Below are 14,188 nucleotides of genomic sequence, written 5' to 3' on the forward strand. Positions count from 1 at the left end.
TAATATAAAACAGTTTATTTCACGGTTTAAATTGAACAATAAGTATTACAAAGTGCGATATTTAATATGTCCCAACCCCTTGGTCTGTTTGGGACAACCCAAAACATCGACCAGCTTTGAAGCAGGAGGATCACAAAATCCATTCCACGTCAGAATAGTAATTACACAACACATATTATTCGAAGTATATTAGAAAAATATTGTGAAAGTTGTAATTGTATTGCTTGAAATGCATTCTTCAGAGAAAGTATTGGAATCTATTCCCTCCAATGACGTGTGTATATATACATACGGGATGGGAAACTTGTCCTCTTGGCCTGATTGGCGACACACTTTAAACCCAGGTAACACACCGGACTCCAATAATCAACTAATCATGGTCTTCAGTTTAGAACACACTTAGTTTAATCAGGTGTGTTAGCAATAAGGCTGGAGAAAATGTGTGACACCAATCAAGCCCCAGAGAACTGGAATTTCCCATCCCTGATATAAATCATTGATTCCCTCCCAGTTGTAGTCTAACTCAGTGGTTGTCAAACCTCTCCTTGGGGACCCCAGCCTTTCCATGCGTTCGATCTATTCCACAGCTAGCGCAACTGATTCAATTTGCCACCTAATCATCATGCTTTTGACTAGGTCAATCAGGTGAGCTAGTTCAGGTCTGCAACGAAATTGTGAAACCTCTTGGGGTCCCTGAGGAGAGGTTTGAGAAACACTGGTCTAACTCCTCCCTCAAGAGAGTTGGACAGCTTTCTGATAATATTAGTGTCGAGTAAAACATGTCAAAATACAAAGACATACATGAGTCATGATAAGTTTAATACAGCATTGTTTAAAAGCTTGAGTGCCAGCTGGGTAGGGTGTCATGAGAATGGATGTCCAAGGCTGCATTCAACACCTGTATTAATCAGCAATGTTAAAAACATTTGGTCTTTCAAGTTTGAGGGTTGCTAACGCTAAGTACTGCAAAATAAGTCGTATGACATAATGCCGTTTCCATACATTTGAGCCACTACATTTTCCATACACAATATTTGAAAAAAAAAATATTGGTGCCCACTAGAGTAGTGCAAACTTTTTTGACTTTACAAATCAATCACCATTATTTGAACAGTGAAACATTGAGACCTTTCTGCTGAATCTCTATCAACATCTACAAAAGAGACCTCTTTTGAAAATAAATACCACTGTATGGTAATGGCAGTGATATAGAATAACACACAAGCAACCGACAGTAATGACGTTACTATAGTAAGAAAATACAACAAAATGCAATCAAAACTATTCAGGAACGAGAATGGAAAATATAGATATGAGAAGGGTAATCTGCTTTCTACTAACAACAATTTGCTTTAAGTCAATGTTCATCCCTTGTGCAATAGCAGCAATGTGAAAATATCAAAAAGATTGGTCAAATCTACATGAAATCAACCAAAATAGAGATGGAAGAGGAAAGAGCCATATTAAGAGCCAGGAAACCAAAGAGGGAAAATGTGAGGATAGGAGGAGGAGGATTAGGAAGCATAGCATTGATAAATCTTTGAGCCAAAATAAAACTACACAAACAAAATCATTGACAAGTGAGAGGTAAACACAAGCAGCAATTGAAATGTTAATCAAAAGGTAAGGATAATAAAATGACAAAAACAAATCCATTCATGGAAATAGCTATTACCAGCACTGTAAAGTTGTGTTAGTAGACCGAGACAACTTTTACAGTAAATATGGGGAACAATAAAGTGACAAATATAGTTAGACTCTGCAAATAAACCATAAATATTGCTTAGGAATATACCAAACAATTTGAACCAAGACATTGAAGTGCTGCTCAGCCATACTACTGTAAGCCAAGACAGTAATCGTCTTTTAGCCCAATGGGGGTGAAGCGAATGAATTCAGCAAATAAAAACCATAGGTAAACATGATAATTCTAGTTAACCAACAAGTGCAAATAAACTACTTAAAAAGCATAGAAATGATGACAAATCTAAAAACTTGTTCCAATTGTGATTGTTAATTTTTTTTTAAAATGAGAAGAAAAACATTAATGTGATATTATTGCCAACATCACTGCTGTATTCCATTGGTTAATCTTTGGACAAGCAGTACTGCTTACACCTCCACTGTCTGGATAGCACCTGGCCCATAGGCTTTGAAAGGTTCTTATTGAGTTCCCTGAAACTGGCCGCAAATTTTAGCCAATATCTTCATGGAACATGCATGGACAAATTTACTCCATAGCCCTTTTTCCCCAACATTGCCTATCATTTCAGACAGGGAGGACTGTATGAGGGCCCTAAAAACATGTTCATCATTGCAATAGAAGCCAATCTTTTATCAAAATGGATAGTATGCTTAGCAGCATTTTAGCAGTGCATCGTGTGTGATAGATAAAGGTTGTGCAAAATGGTGGCCTTGAGGGTTTCTCCTTTTCTCAGAGGTGGGGTTGTGAGGAGGTGGAGGATGAGGAGGGCAGGGAGGGGAGCAGGCTGTGGGTACGGGAGGGCCGAACAGGTCTGGGGTTCTGGGATGTGGAACTGGACTCCTGCCCAGGACTGCCCTCTTTCACCTCCGCGTCAGACTGGGCCGGACACTCAAAGTGGACACAATGGAACACCTGAAAAACAAAGCCAAACAGAGAATGAGGAAAGGCTATAAACACAAAAATGACGTCAGAAAAAAAATTGCATATTCGCAATCCTCTCACCTCGTTTGCGGAGTTGTGAGTTCCTACGATGCGGATAAAAGAGGCAGGCTGCTTGTCGAATTTGAGTGTCTGCCACGACCTGTTGGAAGAAAAACAAGACTTAAAAGATCTCAAATGGACAGATTTGTACAAAGATTAGAGTATGGGAAAGGGAGACTGGGAGTCTTACCGACATGGCACCTTGGTGCGGTCCACCACCTTTGTCCACTCCTGCTGATTGGTGGAGACCTCAATGTAGTAACTGTAGGATCGCTCATCACAGTCCCACAGTAGTAGTCTGTCCAGATGGAAGAAAACAAAACAAAAAATGTATCAACTGTGCAGACAGATACAAAAACTCAGCAACAGTTCAAACGAACACACACAAACACACAAATAAAAAACACGTGTACGTACACACACACACCTTAAGGAGCCTATAGAGTAAGGCTGAGCCAGTTGGATGACGATGGCCCCAGAGCCCAGCTGGTGACAGGTGTAGCCAGAGTCCCAGTCGTAGTTGCGGGTGTCCCCGTTGAGCAGGGCATTTCTGCTCCGACTCACCCCCTCGATGACACTGGAACAGGCCGCGATGGTAGCCACGTTCTCATTGGGGACTGCAGACATGAAAGTGATGGGAGAGAAAGAGAGAATTGGGCGAGATGAGTTTTGAAATATTTATTTGTTAAATTATAGCAATTTAAATATGTATAAATGTAGTCTAAAATGTTGATCAATGTATTTTCTAAATCATATACAGTGCATTCATTCAGTATTCAGACCCCCTGACTTTCACACTTGGTTACGTTATTCTTATTCTAAAATGGATTCATTAGCCCCCCCCCCCCTCCCCCCAGTCTACACACAATGCCCTGTAATGACAAAGCAAAAACAAATTTCGAAATTTCAGCAAATGTACTTTTTTTTAATTTTTATAAAAAAAAAAGAATATTCAGACACTTTACTCAGTACTTTGTTGAAGCACCTCCGGCAGAGACTCCCGCCGCGAGTCTTCTTGGGTATGACGCAACAAGCTTGGCACACCTGTATTTGGGGACTTTCTCCCATTCTTCTCTGCAAATCCTCTTACATGCTGACCAGACCGGACACGTCGCGTGCACGAGCATCGCAAAATGAATGTAGAAATCCATGTTATTCAATTATTGTGTGCGCCAACGAGCTTCTGCGATGCCAAGGGCTAAAATAGAACTCCTTTCTATTTCTGACACAGATCACGCTGAAAGTCCTGCCTATCCCATCTCCTCATTGGTTTATAGAAGCAGGTACCCACGTGCCATCTCCTCATTGGTTATACCCACGTGGGTGATTGAAAGACAAACTGTTTTCCCGGTCGTCGTGGTAATACTATGAAAGTTTAGATGCCGATCACCATATAAGTTCAAAGATGAAAAAGCCTGGAAGGAGGAGAGATAACTGGAAACGATTCGGTTGGTCGTTTTATGTGTGGATTAATTGTCGGAGTAGAGGTCCTTGTGCATTTCAGGTAAAATAACAACTCAATGTTTATATCCCAGGACAAATTAGCTAGCAACAGCAAGCTAGCTAAATAGGACAAATGAAGTGCAAGCTAGCTAGCTAAATTGCCATACATGTTTAATGCTTTTCGACCTGTCCCCAAATTAATGTCATTGGTTCAGAGTTTGTTTTGATATTTTAACCTGTGTGTCGATCGCGTTTGGTGTAGGGGGATAAAACAAATTTATGCATGATAGCGCACGATGGCGCAGGCGCGCAGCCGGTTTGGGTTCCGTGTTAGGCTCTGTCCCCGAAGCCACTCCTGCGTTGTCTTGGCTGTGTACTTAGGGTTGTTGTCCTGTTGGAAGGTGAACCTTCGCCCCAGTCTGACATCCTGAGCAGGTTTTCATAAAGGATCTTGCTCTACTTTGCTCCATTCATCTTTGCCTCAATCCTAACTAGTCTTCCAGTCAATGTCGCTGAAAAACATCCCCACAGCATGATGCTGCCACCACCATGCTTCACCGTAGTGATGGTGCCAGGTTTGTGCGGTCTTATGCCTTTCACTGAGGAGTGGATTCCATCTGGCCACTCTACCATAGAGGCCAGATTGGTGGAGTGCTGCAGAGATGGTTATCCTTCTGGAAGGTTATACCATCTCCACAGAGGAACTCTGGAGCTCTGTCAGAGTGACCATCGGGTTCTTGGTCACCTCCCGGACCAAGGCCCTTCTCCCCTGACTGCTCAGTTTGGCCGGGCGGCCAGCTCTAGGAAGAGTCTTAGTGGTTCCAAACTTCTTCCATTTAAGAATGATGGAGGCCACTGTGTCCTTGGGGACCTTCAATGCTGCAGAAATGTTTTGGTACACTTCCCCAGATCTATGCCTCAACAATCCTGTCTTGGAGCTCTACAGACAATTCCTTCGACCTCATGGCTTGGTTGTTGTTCTGACATGCACTGTCAACTGTGGGACCTTATACATACAGGTGTGTGCCTTTCCAAATCATGTTTAATCAATTGAATTTGCCACAGGTGGACTCCAATCAAGTTGAAGAAACATCTCAAGGATGATCAATGGAAACAAGATGCACCTGAGCTCAATCTCGAGTCTTATAGCAAAGGGTCTGAATCCTTAAGTAAGTAAGGGATCTGTTTTTTATTTATACATTTGCAAAAAAAAAAGTAAAAGCCTTTTATTGCTTTGTCATTATGGGGAATTGTGTGTAGATTGCTTGAGGATTTTTATTTATTTAATCCATTTTAGAATAAGCCTGTAACATAACAAAATGTACAAAAAGTCAAGGGGTCTGAATACTTTCTGAAGGCACTGTATAACACTGGTATACTGGGTGATATTCTTGCCTTACCGAGAAGACCTTTTTCCAGAGTGAATGAGCGGTGTGTGAACATACACTCCAAACTCACTAGATGGAAGACCTTGTTGACAGTGTTATGCGTCCCTACAATGCGCACGTACCTGGGACACAAGGACACAATCACGCCTATGTTGTGGAACCAAAAGTCAAAATTGGTGCCAACCGTAAGAACACCATAGGTAAAGATTTACCTGGCCACACGTGGTGTAAAGAAGAGGTTCTGCCAAGAGCGACACAGATACTTGGAATGGTCTACAACACGCATCCAATCCAGCTCATCCATGGACACTTCAATATAGTAAGAATAAGACCTGCTCAAATACAGAGAGAGGGCGATGGGCCATACATATCGCAGTGACCAAAGGGCAATTCCACAGTTACAGAGTGATACTAGGACTCAGATTTTTCACCAAACAGTGCAGATGCAAAGTTTGGTAACAGAATGACGGCACAAAAAGTACAAACCATCATTCCGTTACCAAAATTTGCATCTGCACTGTTCTTCAAGTCGATGTGTTTTTGTAAAATTGTCTGTGGAGATTATTAAAAGTAGTCATTATGCAAAGTATTGTATGATTTGTTAAACTTCGCAATCATTGGTTTTTGTTTATATTTGAAATTTTAGTTATTTAGCAGATGCTCTTTTCCATTTCATACTTTTTCTGTTTGACATACAGCACTCTGTTAACGAGGAATTGCCCCAAAGCAATGTTGAAGAGTATCTCTATCTTTATGACAGTAATGTGATATCTCTCGTTCTCACACACAAGCACAGAATACAAAGAGACACGTGCACACGCAATTCAGACGCAAACAGAATGCACACACTCCCACTGACAAATAAAACTATTAGTTGCTGACTACTAGAACAGGACCAGCAGAGACTGAGACCCACTGAGGATGCCGCGGTAGTTCAGGTCCATGCCGTGGCTCTCTGAGCCTAGTGGCCTGTTCTCCTGGTCCTGCTACAGCCTGGTGGTCTACCGTTCATCACTCTGTTAACGTGGAATTGCCCCAAAGCAATGTTGAAGAGTATCTCTATTAGAGGTCGACCGATTAATTCATGGCAGATTAATTAGGGCCGATTTCAAGTTTACATAACAAATGGAAATCGGTATTTTCGGGCGCCAATTTGCCGATTATTATTATTATTATTTTTACACCTTTATTTAATCTTTATTTAGCTTGGCAAGTCAGTTAAGAACACATTCTTATTTCCAATGACAGCCTAGAAACGGTGGGTTAACTGCCTCGTTCAGGGGCAGAACGACAGATTTTCACCTTGTCAGCTCGGGGGATCCAATCTTGCAACCTTACAGTTAACTAGTCCAACGCAATAACGACCTGCCTCTCTCTTGTTCCACTCCACAAGGAGACTGCCTGTTACGCAAATGCAGTAAGCCAAGGTAAGTTGCTAGCTAGCATTGAACTTATCTTATAAAAAACAATCAATCATAATCACTAGTTAACTACATATGGTTGATGATATTAATAGATATTAATAGATATTATCTAGCGTGTCCTGCGGCAGGGTAGCCTAGTGGTTAGAGCAGCCTAGTGGTTAGAGCGTTGGGCTAAATATATATTTTAAAATAAGTAAGTATCTAGTATCTGACTGAGCGGTGGTAGGCAGAAAGCAGGTGCATAAACATTCATTCAAACAGCACTTTCGTGCGTTTTGCCAGCAGCTCTTCGTTGTGCGTCAAGCATTGCACTGTTTGTAACTTCAAGCCTATCAACTCCCGAGATGAGGCTGGTGTAACCGAAGTGAAATGGCTGGCTAGTTAGCGCGTGCTAATAGCGTTTCAAACTTCACTCGCTCTGAGCCTTGGGGTGGTTGTTTCCCTTGCTCTGCATGGGTAACCCTGCTTCGATGTGGTGGCTGTTGTCGTTGTGTTGCTGGTTCGAGCCCAGGGAAGAGCGAGGAGAGGGACGGAAGCTATACTGTTACACTGGCAATACTAAAGTGACTGTAAGAACACCATAATTTGCAAATAAATTCATAAAAAATCCTACAATGTGATTTAATGGATTTTTTTCTTCTCATTTTGTCTGTCATATTTGAAGTGTACCTATGATGAAAATTACAGGCCTCTCTCATCTTTAAGTGGGAGAACTTGCACAATTGGTGGCTGACTAAATACTTTTTTGCCCAACTGTATGTTCTCATGAACTGAGCAAGGAACTGAAACGTTAGCTTTATTACAAAGCACATATTGCACTTTTACTTTCTTCTCCAACACTTTGTTTTTGCATTATTTAAACCAAATTGAACATGTTTCATTATTTACTTGAGGCTAAATTGATTTTATTGATTTATTATATTAAGTTAAAATAAGTGTTCATTCAGTATTGTTGTAATTAAAAATAATAATAAAAAATAAACAAAAAAATTGTCAGATTAATCGGTATCGGCTGTTTTGGTCCTCCAATAATCGGTATCGGCGTTGAAAAATCAATCGGTCGACCGCTAATCTCTATCTTTATGACAGTAATGTGATATGAACATTACTTCAATATATAAAACACTATGAAAACATTGCTCATCAGTTGAACGAAACCTTCAGAGAGAAAGGGAATGTGCGTGATTGATTACAAGGCAGTAAAACTGATCAGAATCACTGATCTATAAATCACCTCGCATCCCAAATAACTTCCTTCATAAAGATAAGCGATTGTGCTTTGCTCAAACGGAACACACGGGATGTCTCTCTCACCGGCTGTCTCTGTCCCAGAGCAGGATGCGGATATGGTTGAGGATGTAGGCCTGGCCCAGCTTAATCTGGAGGCCAGCGCAGCCGTCCTCCTCTATGGGGTGTCTTGAAAAGCCGTGGTCCAAGTCGTAGTTCTGGGTGTCTCCGTCCAGCAGCGCTGACTTCAGCTCTCCCTTCACCACCTGGGCTCCGTACTTCATAGTGGCAATATTCTCTTCTGGGACTGTAACACAAAAGGCATCACATTGAATACATACAGTTGAAGTCAGAAGTTTACATACACCTTAGCCAAATACATTTAAACTCAGTTTTTCACAATTCCTGACAGAGCTGGTGTATCTGAGTTGTAGGCCTCCTTGCTTGCGCACGCCTTTTCAGTTCTGCTCACAAATTCTCTATTGGATTGAGGTCAGGGCTTACCTTGACTTTGTCGTCCTTAAGTCATTTTACCACAACTTTGGAAGTATGCTTGGGGTCATTGTTCATTTGGAAGACCCATTTGTGACCAAACTTTAACTTCCTGACTGATTTCTTGAGACTTTGCTTCAATATATCCACATAATTTTCCATCCTCATGATGCCATCTATTTTGTGAAGTGCACCAGTCCCTCCCGCAGCAAAGCCCCCCCACAACATGATGCTGCCACCCCTGTGCTTCACGGTTGGGATGGTGTTCTTCGGCTTACAAGCCTCCCCCTTTTTCCTCCAAACATAACGATGGTCATTATGGCCAAACAGTTCTATTTTTGTTTCAACAGACCAGAGAACATTTCTTCAAAAAGTACGATCTTTGTCCCCATGTGCAGTTGAAAACCGTAGTCTGGCATTTTATGGCGGTTATGGAGCAGTTATGGAGCAGTGGCTTCTTCCTTGCCGAGCGGCCTTTCAGGTTATGGAGATATAGGACTCGTTTTACTGTGGATAAAAATACTTTTTTACCTGTTTCCTCCAGCATCTTCACAAGGTCCTTTGCTCTTGTTCTGGGATTGATTTGCACGTTTTGCACCAAAGTACATTCATCTCTAGGAGACAGAACGAGCCATGGTGTTTATACTTGCGTACTATTGTTTGTACAGATGGACGTGGTACCGTCAGGCGTTTGGAAATTGCTCCCAAGGATGAACCAGACTTGTGGAGGTCTATTTTTCTGAGGTTTTGGCTGATTCCTTGATTTTCCCATGATGTCAAGCAAAGAGGCACTGAGTTTGAAGGTAGGCCTTGAAATACATCCACAGCCCCCCAATTGACTCAAATGATTTCAATGAGCCTATCAGAAAAGCCATTACATCATTTTCTGGAATTTTCGAAGCTGTTTAAAAAGGTACAGTCAACTTACTGTATGTAAATTTCTGACCCACTCGAATTGTGATACAGTGAATTATAAATTAACCGACTTGCAAAAACTATAGTTTGTTAATAAGAAATTTGTGGAGTGGTTGAAAAACTAGTTTTAATGACTCCAACCTAAGTCTATTTAAACTTCCGACTTCAACTGTGTGTCTCACACACACACACACACACACACACACACACACACACACACACACACACACACACACACACACACACACACACACACACACACACACACACACACACACAAAAACTATTAGTTGCTGACTACTAGAACAGGACCAGCAGAGACTGAGACCCACTGAGGATGCCGCGGTAGTTGAGGTCCATGTCGCGGCTCTCTGAGCGCGTCTTGATGGCGTCCAGCAGGTCGTCTGGGCTGAGAAGTCCCGAGGGACGCACCACGTTTAGCATCTCCATCAGACTCATGAGCGGCAGCCGCACGGCCGACATCACTTCCTGCGTGGCGCCACCCTCGCCGTTCTGCCGGCACCAGCGACACAGCGCCTGGAAGATCTCCTTCTCGCTCGCTGCAAACGAGTCCCTCCGTACAACAGTCAGCAGAGCAGTCTGCACAGAGAGGATAGAAGCAGATTCAGTTAAGACTACTTCTTTTGATTCAGTCATCTGGGTTTTGTTCATTGGGACACACAATGAAAATCGTTTGAAAACATTTTGCAACTGATTTTTTATAGCAAGTCAGGTAGTCCCCTTCCTGTTTCGATCCATGTTCTTCTATTAGATTTTAATGAACGTGAACCTTCCTACTCACCTTGGACAACGTGAGGAAGCTGTCCGAGGCCAGGACCTCCGGGGCATGCCGATCCATGTAGGCGCAGCATGCTTCACTGAGCACACCCAGAGAGTACAGGCTGGCCACGTCAAACACCAAACACACGTTGTGCGTGTGCAGGATGGTGCGCAGGAACTCAGAGGTGGAGTCCTCTAGTGGCTGGAGGCCGTAGCGGTGGGCCAGACCCAGGAAGTCCAGCAGCACCTCCTCGCGGGCTGAGCTGAGGCTAGCCCGGCCCGTGTAAAGGTAGTGGAGGAGCATGGAGAAAGCCTCGGCTCGGGTCTCCTCCAGTGTCACCTCCGCCTGCGGCTGGGACTCCTTCATCCCTCCATACAGCAGAGCTCTGGGGAAAAGGTTGTTAGACATTTCACACACTGTTACCTAGTCTTCATTGTACACTATTACCAAAAATAACTTTAAGGTTATATTTAATCGCCAACTGTCCGACAGAGCCAGTCATCTGTCATTTCATGGGAAGCCAAAGACCTCATGCATTGCAAAGAAGAACAAGAAAAAAGCATTCAAACAGGTGTACCTGAAGTAGTGACATCGTGCTGCCAAAATGACCCTATGGGCGGGGAAGCGTTTCTCCTCCACAACGAAGGTGACATCACTGTACTCTTCACCTGGAACCAAGGCGCCCAGCTGCTCTGACAGCAGGTGGATGTGGTCAATCTCTGACACAGAGGCCAGTGGGCGCAAAGGATGGCTGTTGTTACTCATTGTGATTTGACTGGAGGTGTCTCACTAACATCTGACACAAGAAGAGAAGAAAACAGAGTTTGACAACCTGGGGTGTATTCATTACACTTCTGTTGCAAAACATTTTGCAACAGAAACAGTTTACTCCAAAATTTGGAAAACGCAAACAATAGTTTCTATTTGACAAATTCAAACCCTCCTTTAGAGAATGAGGCCTCAAGTGACCAAAAGGCAGTTTTAGCACGGGCAGCACCATTGAGGACTTTCACCATGTTTAAGTAGTCAACTGGTGGCCTGGGATTTTCTATGGGTTAAGGAAGGATCACATGATTCCATCGGGTCATCAGCCAATTGATTCATACTTGTGAGCAAACATTCCATAACTGCAGGTGGCTAACCTTGGACATAACTAGCTGTGTAACGTTATCTACTGTGTAATGCAACAATGATATTGTCCATTTAATAGGTGGTTAGATAATTAAGCAATAAGGTATATGGCCTATATGCTACGGCTAAGGGCTGTTCTTACCCACGAAGCACCTCCCTGGGTACAGCCCTTACCGTTGGACATTGGCCATATTTCCACAACCCCCCGAGGATGCCTTATAGCTATTAATAAACTGGTTACCAACATAATTATACCAGTAAGGTTGCAAGTTCAAATCCCCGAGCTGACAAGGTACAAATCTTTCGTTCTGCCCTAGGCAGTTAACCCACTGTTCCTAGGCTGTCATTGAAAATAAGAATTTGTTCTTAACTGACTTGCCAAGGTAAAAATAAAATTGGGGCGGCAGGTTAGAGCGTTGGACGAGTAACCGAAAGATTACATGATCGAATCACTGAGCTGACAAATCTGTCGTTCTGCCCCTGAACAAGGCAGTTAACCGTGGCAGTCATTGAAAATAATAATTTGTTCACAATTTAAGGTCTGATATACCACGGCTTTTAGCCAATACGCATTCAGGGCTCGAACCACAAGGTTTATAACCATACATAGATTACACCAATAATCCAGCGAATCAATCAAAACCATGAAATAGCTGTATGACGCAGTCAAAGACACAAACGCTGGGTTTCACTTTCACCTGTGTGACATACCAGAACAATAAGCGTAGCTAGTTCTCCCTTACACGATAACTATTTCCTTGAGTTATTTCCCCCTTTATTCAATCAAAATCGTGGGAATTAATGGCAAGTTTGCGTAAAAAAAATAATTTGCAATCGGACTGAAAAAAATCCACCATCACAAACACAAATGGATTGGGTCACAACCCGGATGTTGTTTGGGTGGGAAAAACGGTCATGTTCAAAGAAAAAACAGCGCCCCTTGTGTATAGGAATAGGACAAAACATGTACATGCAGGTGGTGAATCTGACACTTGCAAAAATGATCAAAAATTTTCAAATGTATTTTAATCCAACAATACAATAGTTTTAAAACTGTACCACGAGAACAAATTCCTGTAAATCTATACAAGAACAGCAGTGTGGCTTGGCAGGTTCATGTTTTGGAGGACGCATGGCTCTCGGCCAGCGATGGGACAAAACTGTAACTACCAATTTGGTATCACAAAATTAGGGAGAAAAAGGGGTTAAAAGTACAACAATAAATATATATACACTACCGTTCAAAAGTTTGGGGTCACTTATTAGTCCTTGTTTATGAAAGAAAAGCACATTTTTTTGTCCATTAAAATAACATCAAATTGATCAGAAATACAGTGTAGACATTGTTAATGTTGTAAATGACTATTGTCACTGGAAACAACAGATTTTTTTTATGGAATATCTACATAGGCGTACAGAGGCCCATTATCAGCAACCATCACTCCTGTGCTCCAATGGCACATTGTGTTAGCTAATCCAAGTTTCTCATTTTAAAAGGCTAATTGATCATTAGAAAACCCTTTTTGCAATTATGTTAGCACCGTTAGACTTGTACAACGCTGTGTACTACTCCCTTCACAGAACAGCACAAACTGGCTCTAACCACAATAGAAAGAGGAGTGGGAGCCTCCGGTGCACAACTGAGCAAGAGGACAAGTACATTAGTGTCTAGTTTGAGAAACAGACGCCTCACATGTCCTCAACTGGCAGCTTCATTAAATAGTACCCGCAAGACACCAGTCTCAATGTCAACAGTGAAGAGGCGACTCCGGGATGTTGGCTTTCTAGGCAGAGTTCCTCTGTCCGATGTCTGTTCTTTTGCCCATCTTAATCTTTTATTTTTATTGGCCATGGGTTGAGATATGGGTTTTTCTTTGCAACTCTGCCTAGAAGGCCAGCATCACGGAGTCACCAATTCACTGGAACACAGGAGTGATGTTTGCTGATAATGGGCCTCTGTGTAGATATTCCATAAAAAAATCTGCCGTTTCCAGCTACTGTCACGTCCTGACCTTAGTTCCTTTTTTATGTCTGGTTTGGTCAGGGCGTGAGTTGGGGTGGGCATTCTGTTTTGTTCTATGTTTTGTACTTCTATGTGCTTGGCCTGGTATGGTTCCCAATCAGAGACAGCTGTCAATCGTTGTCTCTGATTGACAACCATACTTAGGTCGCCTGTTCCCACCTGTGTTTGTGGGTAGTTGTTTTCTGTTTTGTTTCACCTGACAGGACTGTTTTGTTTCTTACATTCTAGTTATTATTTTTGTTTCCTCTTCTGTTATATTAAAATATTAACATGGACACTTACCACGCTGCGTGTTGGTCCGATCTTGACTACTCTTCATAAGATGAAGAGGATCGTTACAGCTACAATAGTCATTTACAACATTAACAATGTCTACACTGTATTTCTGATCAATTTGATGTTATTTTAATGGACAAAAAAACGTGTTTTTCATTCAAAAACAAGGACATTTCTAAGTGACCCCAAACTTTTGAACGGTATTGTGTGTGTGTGTGTATATATGTATGTGTGTATATACATGACCTACTGACGCTATGGTTACTTCTTTCAGCAGCTATGGTTGTCTGCCAGCCTTATTTTCCACAGTCACTCATATTTTACTGAGGAAATGGTGCTGATGAGACAACTTTGGTTATCTGTTTGTGTAAATCCAAGGGGATTACTGATCCAAATTCTAAT

General features: G+C 42.2%; 1 protein-coding gene across 1 annotated transcript; it reads right to left on the minus strand.

Moving 5' to 3' along the window:
- Window positions 1-798: 798 nt before the first annotated feature.
- On the minus strand, window positions 799-12,781 carry LOC118387103 (BTB/POZ domain-containing protein 9-like). The gene is made up of 11 exons (XM_035775261.2): window positions 12,199-12,781; window positions 10,934-11,152; window positions 10,378-10,741; window positions 9,908-10,175; window positions 8,256-8,475; window positions 5,730-5,849; window positions 5,530-5,639; window positions 3,114-3,303; window positions 2,877-2,984; window positions 2,708-2,786; window positions 799-2,617 (listed from the first exon to the last, which is right to left on the minus strand). Exons 2-11 carry the CDS (start codon window positions 11,119-11,121, stop codon window positions 2,435-2,437), a joined length of 1,830 nt encoding a protein of 609 aa, XP_035631154.1. The 5' UTR covers window positions 11,122-11,152; window positions 12,199-12,781; the 3' UTR covers window positions 799-2,434.
- Between the last annotated feature and the right edge of the window lie 1,407 nt (window positions 12,782-14,188).

The sequence above is a fragment of the Oncorhynchus keta genome, chromosome 8 (genome assembly GCF_023373465.1).
Source record: "Oncorhynchus keta strain PuntledgeMale-10-30-2019 chromosome 8, Oket_V2, whole genome shotgun sequence".
Lineage (NCBI taxonomy): Eukaryota > Metazoa > Chordata > Actinopteri > Salmoniformes > Salmonidae > Oncorhynchus > Oncorhynchus keta.